This window comes from Ornithodoros turicata, chromosome 10, assembly GCF_037126465.1.
Source record: "Ornithodoros turicata isolate Travis chromosome 10, ASM3712646v1, whole genome shotgun sequence".
In the NCBI taxonomy this organism is placed as follows: Eukaryota; Metazoa; Arthropoda; class Arachnida; order Ixodida; family Argasidae; genus Ornithodoros; species Ornithodoros turicata.
The window spans coordinates 25,831,362-25,848,003 of record NC_088210.1 but is presented as its reverse complement, the minus strand read 5'-3'; the positions used below and the strand labels follow the sequence as shown (position 1 = coordinate 25,848,003).

Sequence of the window (16,642 nt, the reverse complement as noted above, 5' to 3'; positions counted from 1 at the left end):
TCGAACCCACGAAAAACGTTTGTTTGTTTCTTTTTAAAATTAGTGCCTCCGGAGTCCACCGAAAACCTGATTGGTCGGTGGGTGTTTTCTTGTTTGTTTGTTTGTTTGTTTACATTGCTCTGGACTGAACGAGTTCAAGAAGGAACTCTCATTACAAGTCTAAAGTAATATGGTTTAGCTTTTGATTGTTTCCTAGTTTCACGGAAAGAATTCAGACTCGAGAGTTTATGCATTTCTTGTAGTCGATGAACAACATGCTAAATAAATTACATTTAGAAATAAGTATACGGGTATGTTTGCTCCTGAAAGTGAACGATTATTTAATTTAAACAAAGGATGTCAATTTCTGCTTCAAAACACTTTACAATAGAAATGTTTTCCCCTGGCTTTTTAAACTCTTCTTTTCTCTTTTTCGTTTCATTTTTTGTTTTTTAAGAAAGGATTCGAAAGATTCGAGATTCCTAACATTCGTGGATTCGCAGAACCTTCCTTGGATTCGGATTCATATTCGGATAATTCTGGATTCGTCCCATATCTAGCCAAAAGTACCGCATATCACTTTGAATTCCGGTAGGGGCGGTCTATCGGACGAACAACAATAACTTTTATTTTTAAGATGATGAATGGGGAGCTTCGTCCCCGGGGGTCTATTGGACAGAGCCAATACGTCTACCGCAATTACCGCGAGCTGCTCCGCGCTGTAATCACGTGATGCTGCTTATTTCCCAAAACGCAGTCGTTTTAGACGACTGCCGTCTAATCAACCAGAAAGAAGGGGGCGTATTTCCACATGAGAAGATCGGCGTAATTGCGTACGACAGTCGAAGCACGGGGATCCGGCCTCTTTTCTTTTTTTTTTTTTTTCTCTCTCTCTCTCTCTTTTTTTTTTTTTTTTCTAAAAAGGATATCTTGCCTAGCAACCATGATCATGATCATCTCCTACGCTCTGTCTATTAGGAAGGGCTGTTAGCAGTGCAACATACACGATGTTGGCAGTGTGCTTGATTTCGTGTATGTGACGGACACGTACAGTGAGCTCTCTTTTCTCCTTATTACAGAACGCGGACGTACAAGGCCCGGTAGCGTATTACAGAATAAAAGTACGTGTTAGAATAAGATGCCGTAGGTGTCCTTTGGCGCTATTTGTCGTTGTTGTCACTTTTCACTAAAAGCTTTTCCGCGTCGTAGCGGGAGTTATCGGCGCTTATGTACTGCGCGCGCCTTCGCGATTCGAATCGAAGGTCCCGATTCGCGGTGTTCGATTCAATACAACGAAATGTTCGATACAACGAAAGAAATTACGGTCCCCGCAAAAGTTTCGTTATATCGAGATTTGACTGTATATTACTGTTTCGTACGTTTCAGGTAGCGGAGCCTTTCTAGTGCCTGGATCGCGGAAAGCGGACCTCTTTTTCGCTTCAGTTAACAGCGTTCCCTTTGGGCTACGCCTACGAGTAGAGGCATCATTTTTATGCAAAAGAACGGCTGTTTAATTTCACGCATCAATGTTCCGAACTCGAAAAACGCGGTAAAGAACAGAAAAAACAGAGAGAGAGAGAGAACGAAAAAAGACATTTCGTTTAGCATTACGATGACATGTAAGTGCATACTTTAGGGAATATATTTTGTATGCAAATGTATAACGGCGTTTCATTATAATGAGACGCCATTAAAAATACAGGGTTAAAAAGGGCGTTAGAAAGAGCGCTGGACGTAACGGCAAAGATACGGTACCTACACTTCTTTTTTTTTTTTTTTTTTCGTAAAGCATACGCGATCGTTTTTATTGAAATTTTACAATATGTAAATTCACGCCTTACCCAGTCGGAGCATAATAGACATTCGGTATCTCCATAATGCAGCACGGTTACATGAACTGCCTTCATTCAGAAATAATTCTGACAAGTGGGAAGACACGTAGTGACATCATGTCCATGTGTGCTAGTCACCTCATACACACTTCGAGGGAGAAAATGAGTAAAAATGGGGGAAACGATTACTCCCCATTTTAGCCTCCAAACCCTGAGATTTACTCCCCTGCAGTAGTCCTTAGACATCGCTTGACTTGCGTGTATTTATTCACGAAAGGACCAGTGCTTGTGACGATTCATTTAAACCCAACAAGGACTAAAATTGCTCCTTTTCTCATTTTTTTATTAGCGCAACAGCACGCTTTGAGCAATCCAAAATCGCGACAAGTTCTCCACGGGAGGAAGATAAGAATCAGCTACATCTTTCTCATTCATTTCATTCGTCTCTTTTTCAGAGCCTTCGAGCCTTTTCTATTGCATCTCTAACGCTGTGTAACAGAGCGAAAGCCAGCGTCATAATGAAGGCCGGTTTCCTGCCTTGTAAGTATTGAGTTGTGCCGCATAAACAATAGATTACTTATCGTCTTCGATAGAAATCAACGTGACTTTTATGTGTGGCATGGCTTTTGCGGGTCTGCAGTGTGGCGCGTACGCACAGCACGGGAGACTTTTCCAAAAATTATTTCCCGTTTCTCTTTCAGAGACAACACAAGCAAGCGACGCTACAGTGATGTCAACAACGTGAACAAGAAACATCGGCTCACCTGCTCTCCTATACGTTCGCTTGCGCCCGTCGAGCACCAAACACACACGCGCGACACGAGAAGAAAGCTTCTGTCTCTGACGGTCGAAGACAGAGGCACACACACACACTGCCAAGAATGCACTGAGAACGGAATCAGGCAATGCAATGCCCACGGCGTTCTGTCTCCAAAACACCTTACTCACGGTGGCACACACAAGCTACGCTCGGTGCCGTCGTCTGCAAAAATACTTCATCCCGGCTGTGATTCGAGCGTCATCATGCATTGCAGACGACACGGCAGCCCAGAAATTAGAGATCGATTCAGCCGAAGTCTACAAAAATCGATGCAAAGTCGCGTTTTCGAAAACCAAGTTCACCCTTTAGAAGCGAAACCCAGGTTTGAAGTCGGGCGAAAACTTTCACCTCATCCGTATGAACATCGTCATCGTCTGAGCGGATGAAACAGTCGACCGGAAAAGCCCTCAACCGAATGGGTGCAGCTCATTTTACAAGCCAAAGGGGAGAAGGGTCGTTGTCGAGGTGATGCGCGAGTCGTTTCCCTTCAAAAATAGATGGCGTTCATTTCTCCGAGTTCGGCACTGATAGCAGTGTCGCCTGCTTATTGGAAATGACGCAGCGTGGCCTTCAGACGCTGGACTGATAAGGGAAGCAGCGAGCAAAAAGAAGACTACGAAATTTTAATTTTCCTGACAATGTGCTAGGGAGACGACTATGCAAGCTTACTGTTGTGTTCTCTTGAGAAAGGCAGAGCATGCTGGATGCAACGCAAAAAAAGGGGAGAGGGAGAAACATAAAGTGACTTTCTGTAGCGACAGTGCTATCATATTTTTCTTTCTTCTCTTTTTCAGTTTCCTTCCTCAATTTCTACCGTATCTGAGAACCAATATTAGAAGACTAAAGCATAAACCAGCCCATTTGAAGCAAGTTCATTATTTGATTTTCGGCAGTTTGGGTCATTGTGGCTAAAGTGGCTTTTGCGCCATAAAAGAAACTCAATATCGGCATACTTTGTCACCCCGTATCATGCACAAGATCAAAGCGAAAGAACTCCCGAAGCTCCCGTCCCACGCTGTAGCTTTCGATGGTTTATAAAGTAGGCTTCCTTGCACGCCAATGTGCAACAGGAGAAGCACGCTTTAAAGGTTACACCCATTAAACGGATGAAATGCTTGCGGTTTCAACGACTCTCACGAAATAAAAATATAACAGAGTCTACTTTCGCGATTTAAATTTTTATTACGTGTACATCTGAAAGCAGAACATGTTTGATAGCCTTGCGAAGGGTAACTTTATTCTGTTACCTTGTTTTATGTGCTTGTGCACGCCTGCTATGCCGGTCATTTTCCTAATAATGCACGGAGCCTCTCAAATATCAGAGGGAACATTCATATGTTATTAGGTCTACACGAACTGAAGTCCAGCATGCACATGGGGCATTTAATGGCGCTCAGTCTGTTATTGTGGAACCTATATTTCTGAGTCCCGAAAACAATTTCAGCTCCAAAATAAGCGTTCTTGCTTAAATTGTTTCACAGGTCATTTATTCTGTCTCAGTAATGAAATATTAATTGCAGAAAACCTTAATAGGACATTATAAGAAAAATATCTCGATGCTGTTTACTCACCAGTCAGTACTGATTACCTCGCTTTCGTAACATGCCGTTCTAGACTCGCAATCATTTTTTTTTCTTTTTTTACGGACCTTGATTACGCAATTAAGCGTCGTTCTACTTCATAAAAGAGACCCCCGGCCTTTTAGCGTGAGAACACACAATGCGAGAATCGATGTTCTTAAACCACGCGTTCAAATACTACTGTCTTCCAAGGATAATCCGCTTTACAGGGACACAATTTTCGAGTAATCTTGAAGTAGTAATTTATACAACTGTATCGCACCCGTACAGTGCAACAAGCCAATACGCATATTCAGTTTGTTTCGCTACCAAGCCTTTGCTGACGCATGCATCGCTGTCAACCCTTCTGCAGCGCCATCACAAAAACGGATCCCACTTCATTAAAACATTCCTGATGCGAAGGGTAACGTGGGTAATGATTTCTTTCTTTTTTCTGATTAAGTCGGTTGCTTCGGTAACAACGCCTTCAGTGGGATCCCCCCTTTACTGAGCAATATGTACTGTATACGTGCTGCACACGGGGTGGTTTTTTTTATTAGTTACATAATCTTTATTTTTTTAGAAAACTAGTGGAGCAAAATAGGTGCCAGGAAACATCAAATTAATAAGTTGATTAATGAATTTTAGCTAATTAGTCGTCCCGTAGTTCATACGCTGTCCTACAGGATGTTTGCGTGGCCGTATCCTGCTAACGCGGCATCTATTTTGCCCTATTTTTAAATAAAAATTCTATAACGAATAAAAAAAACACCCCGTATGTATATATATATATATATATATGTGCTGTATATGTACGTTGTATACTGCGAAAAAATATAGATAGGCAAATGAGTACCTGATAAAGTGTGGTCCACCACGCGAAAGCTTTGTAAATATCGTTTGTTTGTTTTTTATTTGAAAGCCCCAGTGTCATTGTTTGGTGTTCTACAGCCATCTCGGATTTGACTCACTATTATACCGTGAGACACCGGTTAGTAAGTAATTTTCGATATCAAGTGACCCGGCCTGGCGCTTATTTCGCTCTAAGCTGAAACTAATCAATGTTAACGCAGAAAAAATCACTCTGGAATAAAATAAAAAGGACGCAATATTTCTGGCCAGCGCGGAAACTACCGGAAACTGCATTAGCACGCCACTTGTCGATCGCGATAAAGTTCAGCAGTTGCGCAGCTAAAAAGAAAAAAGAAAAAGAGTTCCACACTAGCAAACCCTACTTGTCTAAAAGGCATTTTAACCTTGATATATAACTCTGAAGCCGCGGTTTGTTGCTAGCTATTATAGCTACAGCAACAAACCAGAGTTATTTTTCAAGGTCAAAATGCCTTTTTGAGGGGGCCTCGCCGTGAGCGTGCATATAGATGGGAGTTCTTTCCCCCATATGCACACCCGGTCACGTCGCTTCCCAGTCCATCCTTCAACGAACTGAGTTCTAACATAAATAATTCATTAACTCTGGATTTGTTTTTGCGCCTCATTTAAGCAGCTTTGATCTTTAAAGTTGGTTGATTGATTGATTGTGTTTAATGTATGTATCTTTAAAGTGAATTTCATCTGGAAACGTATCGTCGGGTTGAAATAAGTATTAACAATACCGGAAACGGCAAGCCTTTGCTTGCTCGTCGTCAGGCAGTGATTTAGCGAGAGCTCAGAACTTTCGCTTTAACCTTTTCTCTCTCCCTGTTTTTCTCCTTTTCTTTATTTCATGTCTTCGCCTTGTGGCTAGGTGTAGGTTTAAATTAAATCAATGCAACTAACTTAAAACTTCAAATATGAATTACTAGAATAATCTGAAGGTAACCGAGGTAAAATCTACGTTCAAAACCTCGCAGACCTCCAACGGAGAGGGCCACCTCAAATTTGTTTTTTCGAGACTAACAAGTACACTCTTAAGAAAACGATGTACTTTAACTCCTTTTTCTTGCCACATATATAACTCCCTTTTGGAGAGTGCAGTTACTCCCACCAAAGGAGTCTCCTCATTCCCTCAAGGGAGTAGCATTACTCCCTTACTCCCTGCCCAAGAGTAATATTACTCTCCAGTAGGGGGTTAGAGCGTAACCCCACTCCCTAAAGGGAGTGATATATGTGGCAAGGAAAGGAGTTAAAGTACACCCTTTTTTTAAGAGTGGAGAGCTATACCGCTGGACCAAGCGTGCTCCCACATTCTAAGTAACCATACCTGGGTAGATTACTTCAAAAATTGACTATGAGACTATCTTTTCGTTTTTTTTTTTTTTTGTTTTTTTTTCTTCACAGAAACGATGTTTCGATGAGTTTTTCCCAAGTTGCTGTTCACGGGGGAGGACCTCGATATTCCCGGTACCGAAATCCCCGATGTCGAAATTAGGAGAATGCTCGACTGCTCCTAAAGATGATAGCTGTGTTTAAATACACGACATCACTATTTAACCACTCAAATTCGCGGGTTTTCTATGTCTGTCCAAGTCGTTTTACCGAACAAAAGCCCCATTTTACGGGCCGTTAGGCTTAGCAGGGCGTCCGGTGTTTGCATTTGTATGTCCAGGACAGACAAAGCTCGCCGTTGGCAGTTTCCCTCGCGCGACAGTGCATTTTGTAGTCAAATAACATTTATTTACAGTAGTTTATTTTGCAACGGGGATTTCGATCACTTACGGTACGGTACGGTACGGTACGGATCAGGTACGGTGCCATTCGCTGATAGCGTGTCATTCTGATGAAGGAATGTGCCGGAGGATGTTCCGTAAACTTTTGTCCAGCACTGTACATGCGAGTTGCCGATTATGGCATGGTCGGTACAATCCATCTAGTACATCGTGGCAGGCGAGGAACACTAGAGGGAGGAGGAGCAGGGGAGGATCGGAGACGATTTCCGCACGTGGTTAAAAAAAATGGTGCACTTCTTTTGCGAAAAAAAAAAAAAATTCCGGTGTTTCGCACGTTCCTCGACAGGAACTAGTTTTCTGCAAAAATGTTTAGGAAATTTCATAATCCCTTCAAACCCATTTAGACTTGTGCAACACAGCCTAGAGAAGTGAAAATGCTGCGAAGCACAAATGTGTCAGTATGCTCAGGCTTTTTATTGTATATCCTACATTGCCCCCATCCACTTGAATAATTACAATGACAGTTCACGTTTGTACATCGCGAGGAAAATATGATGATGGGAATAATGAATGCAAGCCATAATGAACCCCCCCACCCCCCCCACCCCCCACCCCCCACCCTTATGAACTCCTCAAATCATTTTTCGACCCACAGCAAAACCCATCACTACATCGCATGCCCATGATTATGCGTTATTCAAATCATGCATTTATCATGCACGATAATGAGTTACAAATAGGTCATGAACGATTGCAAGTAATCTTAAGATTCACTGTCACATTCATTCATATCACATCGTGAATATCAGATCCCTTGTGTTACTCAATGACTGCATCATTTGTTTTTTCTCCTTTGTAAGTTTGTAGCAGACAGCGTTGGACCCTGAGAGTCAGCACTGTTGCATACATCTTCATATCGACATTGCAGCTCTGAACAGTGAACTGGCTGCATTTTTCGTGCAACCAGTATCTGCTCTATGCATGTAACACTATGTCAACATTGTATGAACGAAATGCTAATATGCATACCTTCATACCTCAGTAAAGGCAGGAGCAACCAAAATACCTCATACCCTCTTCACATACAACATGAAGTATATATGTATAGGACGGAATGGCAAAAATGCAGTGGATATATTGTAGCGTTGACACCTCTCCATGTTTGTGAGTCAACCTAGTTTACAGCTAGGGCTCTGTGTTTGCTACATTTATTTCTGTATAAATTTAAGGGCGTTATCAGTATCTGTAACTTGTGTGTGCTACATACAGGGCCATTTCAGGTGGAAAATAACCAGCATCTTTGCATATTTTACCACATGCACGAGCTCACAAAAAATTTAACCTTCCAGAATTTGCTGAATCTCAAGAAGAATATTCAGCGAACATTTGTCTAAAAAGGAAACCTAGGTATAATTATCAGAATGGGACAGCTCTACAAAAGAGTACACTGCTACCAGACTTCACATCAAACATACTCATTAACATCCAGCTCTAGAGTGTAACATGTGGAACATTTACACCGTTGAAAACTCATCATTTATCAGCACGCAGCACATGAACGCAGCACATGACTCCCATATACCAGATGTAAAAGCAATGAACTAGGGTGTACATAACCCCATGTATGCATTGTATCACAACTTGTCTGCTGTGGTTTATTATATTAATGTTATGAAATATGAAACAGTCAACGTCCGTACACCGCACAGGTTGATGTCGATACTTATTGGCCCTTCGTACTGGAACAACTTAACATCTCTGAAAAGAGCAAGGCATGTGCATGGGTGCAACAGAGAAGTGTCACTACAGACGTAAACGCAGAAGCCTGCCTCCTGACCTGGTATTCTAAACGACTTCAAAACCACAGCCACACAAAGCAGTCACATGATGAGTCCACGCAAGGCATGTAGTCTAAGGAATCTGATTCGACATGTGACCAGCACTGGACATGGGTTTCGAGCAATCTTTCGCCAACCCTAAATGTCATTTCCCTGCTTCCTTAATACGCTCTTGTTGCTTAATTCAGGAAAATGAATTGTTTCACGGCTGTTTATGCCCAGCATCCGTTACGCAAAACATAACAGGACGTTTGCATAACACTAGACGACAAGTGGAGGTCTAACATAGCAATGCTGCACTGTTATAAATTCATTCGCACAGTGGCAGTTTGCATCAGGTTTGTGCATAGAAATACTCACCGGTGAAGACGTAATCTGTTAAACCAGGTTCATCTGCACCTGCATTATATGCTATGTGACAAAAACAGCCTCAATCTTCCCTTTTGACAAGTTGTTTTAAAAACGAGTTTCCGTTAGTGATGGATGTTGTTGCAATTATGATCTGATACTCTGGAAGAGGAACGGGAAAGAACACGGTATAGAACTTCTTAGTTTCCATTTCACGAGCAATGAGATTATCAATTCAACCTACTCTTCATCCTTCCTAGGAGACGGAGAGCAGAAATTTCAGCAAATGTGACACCCCCTAGAAAATATACTAGCACGACACTTTGTGCGAGTGATGCATCCCCTGCTGGTCTTCCTGGAATACAACAAGATATGAGCTGTGCTTAAAATGCAGAACTCGGGGTGTCTACCAAATTACAGCCTTCGAATTCCCTGACTTTTCCCATGTTTTCACTGACTATTGCGAGCGAATTCCCTGACGAAAAACAAAAGGGAACTTGGTGCCTGCTGCCATGTTTTGATACAGGTTTCTCATAAAACAGATAATTTATTTAGTATTAGAAAGGGTGGCCTAGCTTTCTGCCTCTGAGCTTGTTGTACTGGCTAATTGGCACTCGCGGCAACATTGCTGTGGCGTGGCCGCTCCTGATTCACTGCACATCGTCACAATACCTCTCTGTGATTTTCCCTGGACTTCAACTACTTTTTGGCCAATTCCACGATAATTTTGGGACTTTTCCAGTCGCATCAAAATTCCCTGGCAATTCCCGGTTTTCCGGGTTTTTCAGACTGTTCCAGACACCCTGGAAACCCAACCCAGGTCAAAGCACATAGCCCTGTACCCCCAAAACACAGAATATCCTCTGGATGTACGAATAATGTCCTAACGGATTCATACATCCGATGGATATCCCTCAGATATCCATCGGACGTAGGAATCCGTTAGGAACTTATTCGGACATCCAGAGGAAATTCGGTGTTATTGGGGTAGTGATCACAACAGCTTTCAGCTTGATAACCAATGCCCATACTTTTGCCTCTACTGATCATCATAAATAAAGTTGTTTTTCTGTGACACCAAGAGCACCTTGCCTAAGCAGTACGCGCATACCAAATGTACTTCCTACCTGGTCCGGACCCAGCACTGCCTGCACGTCCAGATGAGTATGACAATGTTACACCAGGAAGGAGCCTAAGTGCTTCTTCATAACCCTGTGTGCCATCTCGCTGTAATATCTACAGAACAAACAATGGCAATTTATAATCACAACCAACTCAAACTTTGTGCTCGACTCTATTATACTGTGCCACATGTCTCGGTAATGCGTAAAAGGAATTCTTCTTCCCATCTCACTTATTTATGGACATATGCCAATAGTGGCAATGGAGAAAGAGGAGCTATGTGGCTATCCTAGGGCATCAAAATCTGAAAAGTACTATATAATAGCTCTGGTACTTTTTTCCGGTAGTTTAAATGCTTCTTATGGTTACGGCAACATGTTACCTGCCACCTCGCTTGTGAGACAGGATACATTGTGGCGCTCAACAGTCCTTACCTGTTCTACCAGTCGGCCAGCAATTGGAACATACGCGCCGCTAAAGACATAACCCATGTCATCGGGGTGCTTCAACTGATAGTTCTCACCAGCGTACTGTGGTATCTGTACAAACAATTACAACAACAACACATTACGTTAAATGTATCGCAATGCCCGTTATCAGTATTTTGACATCAGTATTAGGTAACTTGCAAAGACTAGCGCTGTGGTCCAAATGCCCCGCATACGAAGGACGTACCAAAGCTAGTCTTCTGGTGATGACAGAAAATCTACTACTCCTCGGAAACGATGCCATGGCAGCAGCCACCTTGCTAGCAAGCTTGGGTGCACCTATGGATGCTGAACTGGCAGTGGAACCCTGCTCGTAGTACAACCCGAGCTTTTTCAGACGGTGAAAAGTGGTCAAGTGCTCGTAGCCGTGACTCTGCAGGAAATCGCTGCACGTTATTGTCCACGCCGCGGTGTACTGTAATACGTGCTACGAATAGCTGTACGGGCAGCACCATGCCTTTACTTACATGCAGGAACTGTTGCATTAATGACTTGAAGTCCCTCGGCGAAACGCCATCTTGTGTCAGAGACAGCAGGCAGAGCAGCCGCAATGTCCGAAGCATTGGTTGCTTGGGAATCAAATACACATGCGTACAAATGAAAAACTCTGTTGCAGTGCTACAGCAACCACAGTGTACAAGTGCATTGACACCATTTAAGGAACTTGTCCCACCAAGATATAAAGTGCTACACCGAAAAATTTTGCTGAGTTTACTGTAGTTGAATGCTGAATATTCAAGCTACGTACTGTTGCTATGTGACCTGGTTTATAGTTAAGGCTCCAAAGTTTGTGCAATTCTGATTTTTCTGAAAAGCTCCAGTTCTTAGAGAGCTGAGAAGAAAAAATGCATTCATTCTATGGAGCATAAGAAAATCACGTTTCACACACCTGTCGGTTTATGCATTCTTCAATAAAGCTCGTACCTTCTCGAACCTCCAGACTTTCTAGAAGATCTGCAACAAGGAGACATATAGGCACTGCTCGCAAGAAATATTTGACTAAATATTAAATGAGTAACAGTGAAGCAAGTGGAGGGCAAGTACTTACTGTGTTCTGTCCTCAAATATTCTTCAAAGTTTTCTCTCGAGTCCTTAATGACTTCACAAGATCCAATGTCTGTGAAACAAATGCAAGCGAAGGAGGAAACTTATTAGCAGGCCTATCCTCACTGTGGCTACCTCTGAAATTCCGAAGCCAGGAATTTTACATATATATTTTGCTGATGCCTTCATTGAATTACATGTTTCTGAATTAGTGTGTGGTATCAAAACTCTGAAAAACAATATCTGCGTGAAATCATTCTAGTGTTATGTCGCACAAAATTCAGCACGAGACTCTTTTCTCATTTCTGACTCTACAACATATTTTTGTTCCCGCAGAGGGAAAAGCTAACACTTTTTAAGAGAAGACTCGCAGCACAGGTCTGTACGTTAACAGACGTACAGTAGGAGACATCCTTACGTTGTGCGAGTGAAGAATGTTGTTGTTGAAGTGACTTCAATTCATTGGCGACAAAATTCTTCATTCCCTCTATACTCATACCATGTCTTTTCTGAAATGTAACAGCAGATGTTTATTCCAGCCGGTACGGCTTTTCCAAATTTCACGGTACGCAAGTTGGGAGTTCGCACAATCGAAACTTGAACGGATTCCAAATCGCATACACTGTATGCAAAAAATGCAGCAGTGTAATAAAACACAATAAGTCTCACAAAATGCAGGCCCACATACATCATATCCACTTTGTAGATGCTGCGCTTTCTCTTTAAGGAGGGAAAACACAGCGGAGAAATGAGTGTCACGAATCTCTTTGTACACCTGCAAAAGAGGTCAATAACCACAGGTCAGTAACTTTTTACTGTCTGTACCCTAAGTATTACACTAATATATCTAGCATTACAGGCTACTCACAGGATCAGAGCTGTTCACTGTGATGCGTACTTTTTCGTTCTTGCCCTTTACATTTCTTTCGTATGACACCTTTCCTAAAATGCAAAAAACAGTACGATGCAATGCATAATATTCCACTATTCGCACCTCTTTAACAATCACTTTTAATGGAGACTAAATTTTAACCTTGAAGAGACATGCCAGCAGGATTACTGACAGCAACATCGCTGAACAAATATTCGAAACCAAGGACAACGCGTAGGATTGACAAATTTGAAAATGCTTACAACAAAAGAATGTTTTCTTACTGAGCTTTCCCCGAACTGTATAGTGTGTCCTCGGGGCCAGCGAGAGAAATTATGGGCTCTGGGGACGGGCCATACCTGGACCCCCCTCATCACATTTTGATAACATAGCCTAAGAATTTGTTCATTATATGCATGATTATGATGGGCCTTGGGTCGTGCGGGCCCCTGAAGTGGCCAGGGCCGCAGGGTGCCCTCCCCCCGCCCCTTCTCACTGGCCCTGTGTGTCCTAAGAGAAGGCCATTATACAATTTCCATACCTAGTGAACTAAGCTTTGGTATGTCCGCTCACTTTCAATTGGCTTACTTTACTCAAATTTGGCTTGATCTCAAGACTAGAGCGCCTCGACATATTTACTACCAGCCCACTAAGACATTGATGATCAATGTTATGAATCACTAATGAGCTCAGGATCAGTTTCCTTCAATTTCAGCAAGATATTGATTTAAAGTGCTACAACCAAGAGCTGTAGCCCTTGGCAAGAACAACTCTCCAGAAGTTTCCAGCACTTGGTAGCCACCATTGAGAATATCTTTTCACTTTCACTCATAACAGAGCATGGGACACAGTTTTGCTTCAAAAAATTTGCCTCAACTTGCATAGGTATCGTGAAATCCGAAAACTCAAGGCTGTATACATCACTTACCGCAGTTAACCTCAAACGTTTCGTCAAGAAGTCCAGAATATGTCAGCTGAGTGAGTAAGACAGATGCGTAATCAATATCTGAAAGGTGACAAAGTAGAACAGCCTTAGCATGGACGTGCTGATGTGGTACGAAGAGAGTAACTCGCAAATAACGGCTTCAGCGCCTGCCTAAATCTGCAATACATGGAGGGCGAAACATGGCATCTTCATTATATATAACTAATGTATTGTAAGAGTTGAAATCCTCTTTGCTAGGGACGTACCTCGGTCGAAGAGAAATAGATGGCTAATCCTTGGCAGTTTAGGCTGGGACATAGAAGAGGTGCTTCCTCGCAAGAGCTTTAATACTTTAAGGACGCCCTTGAAGAGCAAGAAAATTAAATATGAAGTTTACATTTTTGGATGTACATTTATACTAAAATCTACACATTGGCTTTGGAGCAGAAACGATGAAATTGCAGGGTAACATTAGTGTTGAACAAAGTAGCAATGGGCATCCAGCGAATTCACGTAATGCGCTTTTACGTTACATATATATATACTACCTTGAATGTGGGGAGACTACACGAGAAGGCAAGATTAGACACGCTCCACTTCCAGTGTTGTCTTGACCTTCTTCTCTGTACATCAGGAATATGCTACCTGTTTCTATAGTGACACTGATGTGATACTGATAATGCTGCGTGCTGGTGATAATGCGTACGGACAGAACACTATAGCAACTCTATACTGGCTAGTACATATACCAACCACCATTCTTGCAGCACCTGAGGAACAACACATGCCAAGAGAAAAATGGAGAGGCACCTTCAAGAACTTCTCAGTCCAGCATGTCGACACAGAAATTGTACAAAAAAAAGCCACATACTGAACAGTTCTTATGAGATACATGACAAGAAAGCCTGACCTTTGGCGCAACACACAAAACACAACATTGAAGACAGCTGCTGTACGACTTGAGCTGTCGTCAGTGTCGTACTTGTGTAGTTCTGCCCAAGCACCGGCTTTCTCTGTCACGTATCTTTCCCACAGGCTGGACTGAGTCCATGCCATTCTATCAATTGTTATGAGGTATGAACATTGTTCACCTCAGCACAGCTGCCTTGTCCATAGATGTGTGGTATTGTGCCACATAGCCTCTCTAGTTGCAGTATGGACTGAGAAATGGAATGCGTCCAACAGCTATCACCATCCTAGGGTCGAGGAGAACACAAGTTAATGTACATGAAATGTTCTCAACGAAACGTACGCAACGAGGTAAGTTCCAAAAGCCGCGATTAGTTCACGTGCTCTCGAACAGCACTCGTCTCGGATCAGGATGCGCACTTACAAGAAAGAACTTTGTGAAAAAACCTGGAAGCTCCAAAGAATAGACGTCAGTGTCCAGTGGAATAAGACCTAGTGGAAAATCTAGCAATTTGACGTGGCCGTAAACTCCTTCACTTTCGAGGATTTGCTCTATCACAGACACCTACAACAAAGTAGAATATATGCAGTTGACAACACAAGACAAGTTATTTGTAGATGAACTTGGTCATTACATTGAAATGTGGCGACTCCCTTTTGACTAAACAACCACCAATAGAAACAAAAGTGGCCTGGCTTTGCAAGAGTGAAACTCACACTTCTGGGAATGCATATTATAAAGTAGCGACAATTTCTTCCTTGCTGCTTGTCACGGTTAATGTGGTTGGCTACGAGGGTCATGTTTGGAATTGTGGCCCGCATTAGATATGCACATCTGAAACGGACAAAGTGTATGCTAGTTCACAGTTGCCAGGAATGCAGTTGAACTATACTTACTGTTTGCTTGTGGACTGAGGACTCTGAGGTAAGAGTTTATATATTTTTGAAACACCGCCCATAGTCTGCAACAGTAGAAATATTCACTGTATACAACATGTATACATCTGTATTAAACACATTGACTGATACTGGTGGACAGCTGTGTTTTACATGGGATTAGATGCACGGCATCCAAGTACAAACCTTTATGCGGCTGGCACTTGCGATGTGGTCTAGAGGCTGTATTAAACATTCTTCTATCACCAGATCCTTGCATCCATCGATCTGAGCAAAACAAGAATAAGAGGAAAAAATGAGAGGGTCTCCGTTTTGTGTGATACACCCAACCCAAACACAGCCCAGTTTGCGTGCAAGATAGGAATACTGTAACTTCAACAGCGCAATGTTCTAAATTTTAGGACAGTTAGACGACGCATCACAGGTACAGAATTTTGTCGGGTAATGCTGAAACCGCCTCTTCTCTGTCCCTCCCTTTAGACACCAAACTCATGAAAAGCAGTGCTTACCGTTTGTAGAGTATTTATTAGTAATTCCCCATTGCTTCCTTTCAAAACCTGTTGAATCACGGCTCCAGAGTCAACACCTAGCGTTGCCATCCCGGGCGCTTAAACCAAGAAGACTACAATGCTGTAACGTGAGAACGTGAACAGTTACACGGCTGATCTGCGCGAATAATCATGGTTGTATCGATGCGTTGAGTAGGCCCATAACAGACACAAGACACGCAATCGAATTCTGTAAGATCCAAGCAGACGAACAGGGTAGCCGAACAGCCAGAGCCGCCCTCTCCATGTGACCATGTCAGCAAGTGATAACTAATATTATAAGCTATCAAGAGTATCGACAGATTTTATTTACCAGTGACACAATTATTGGGGGAGCGAAAATTCTGATTGTATAAACTGCAAACTGAACTGGATATTTTTACCCGACAGATGGTGCAGCTAGAGTGTAAGGAAGTTTGCTCTATCCGATCCAATCCAATCCAATTAACTTTTGGTTTGGGCTGCATAGCGGCTTACAAACGAAACGGGTACGAATGTGTCGTAGCAAATCTCAAAACTGCAAACGGGGAAGGTGCTCTGCACAACGATACGCCGAACACTTCGTGATGTAATTGAAAGCGAGCTTCTTTTATTTGACGCTACCGGACTGCGGGCGCGCGCGGCATTTCGAAAACGAAACAGAGAAGAACTTCAAGTTGCTAAACCTCAAGTGTGGGTCTAAATGCTACTTACGTGTTACAGAGCCGACACAACAGAAGCACATCACACAAATGGGAGCTAACGAACTGCTTAGCCAATTTGTTGGCCATGTGAAAGTGCATTTCAAAACGGAGGTGTCCCTCCGGTGCAGATTTCGCAGTGACAGTCCAACAAGAACCATGTCCGTGTCGCTGTC

At 42.6% G+C, this 16,642-nt stretch overlaps 2 protein-coding genes and 1 long non-coding RNA gene across 5 annotated transcripts in view; 1 reads left to right on the top strand and 2 right to left on the bottom strand.

The window, feature by feature from the left end:
* Nucleotides 1-3,792, top strand: part of LOC135371265 (uncharacterized) — a 108,785-nt gene extending 104,993 nt beyond the window's left edge. For both annotated transcript variants that reach the window (XR_010415546.1, XR_010415547.1), the window contains 2 exons: nt 2,267-2,351; nt 2,513-3,792. This is a non-coding gene — a long non-coding RNA (uncharacterized LOC135371265). The remainder of the gene's footprint in view (nt 1-2,266; nt 2,352-2,512) is intronic.
* Nucleotides 1-6,893, bottom strand: part of LOC135371263 (small conductance calcium-activated potassium channel protein 1-like) — a 186,927-nt gene extending 180,034 nt beyond the window's left edge. Inside the window, exon 1 of one of the 2 annotated variants that reach the window (XM_064605354.1) lies at nt 6,856-6,893. The gene's annotated coding sequence lies outside the window, so the exon portion shown is untranslated. Of the gene's footprint in view, nt 1-2,575; nt 3,007-6,855 lie in introns of those variants that run through there. The other variant, XM_064605352.1, reaches the window with a different exon arrangement.
* Nucleotides 6,894-7,988: 1,095 nt separating this feature from the next.
* On the bottom strand, nt 7,989-16,018 carry LOC135370370 (vacuolar protein sorting-associated protein 33B-like). The gene is made up of 20 exons (XM_064604105.1): nt 15,748-16,018; nt 15,425-15,505; nt 15,239-15,303; nt 15,059-15,176; nt 14,766-14,906; nt 14,524-14,628; nt 13,699-13,795; nt 13,436-13,513; nt 12,505-12,578; nt 12,325-12,411; nt 12,055-12,145; nt 11,641-11,709; nt 11,482-11,546; nt 11,060-11,161; nt 10,780-10,965; nt 10,539-10,643; nt 10,110-10,218; nt 9,227-9,337; nt 8,995-9,144; nt 7,989-8,554 (listed from the first exon to the last, which is right to left on the bottom strand). Exons 1-19 carry the CDS (start codon nt 15,835-15,837, stop codon nt 9,065-9,067), a joined length of 1,854 nt encoding a protein of 617 aa, XP_064460175.1. The 5' UTR covers nt 15,838-16,018; the 3' UTR covers nt 7,989-8,554; nt 8,995-9,064.
* Nucleotides 16,019-16,642: the final 624 nt, after the last annotated feature.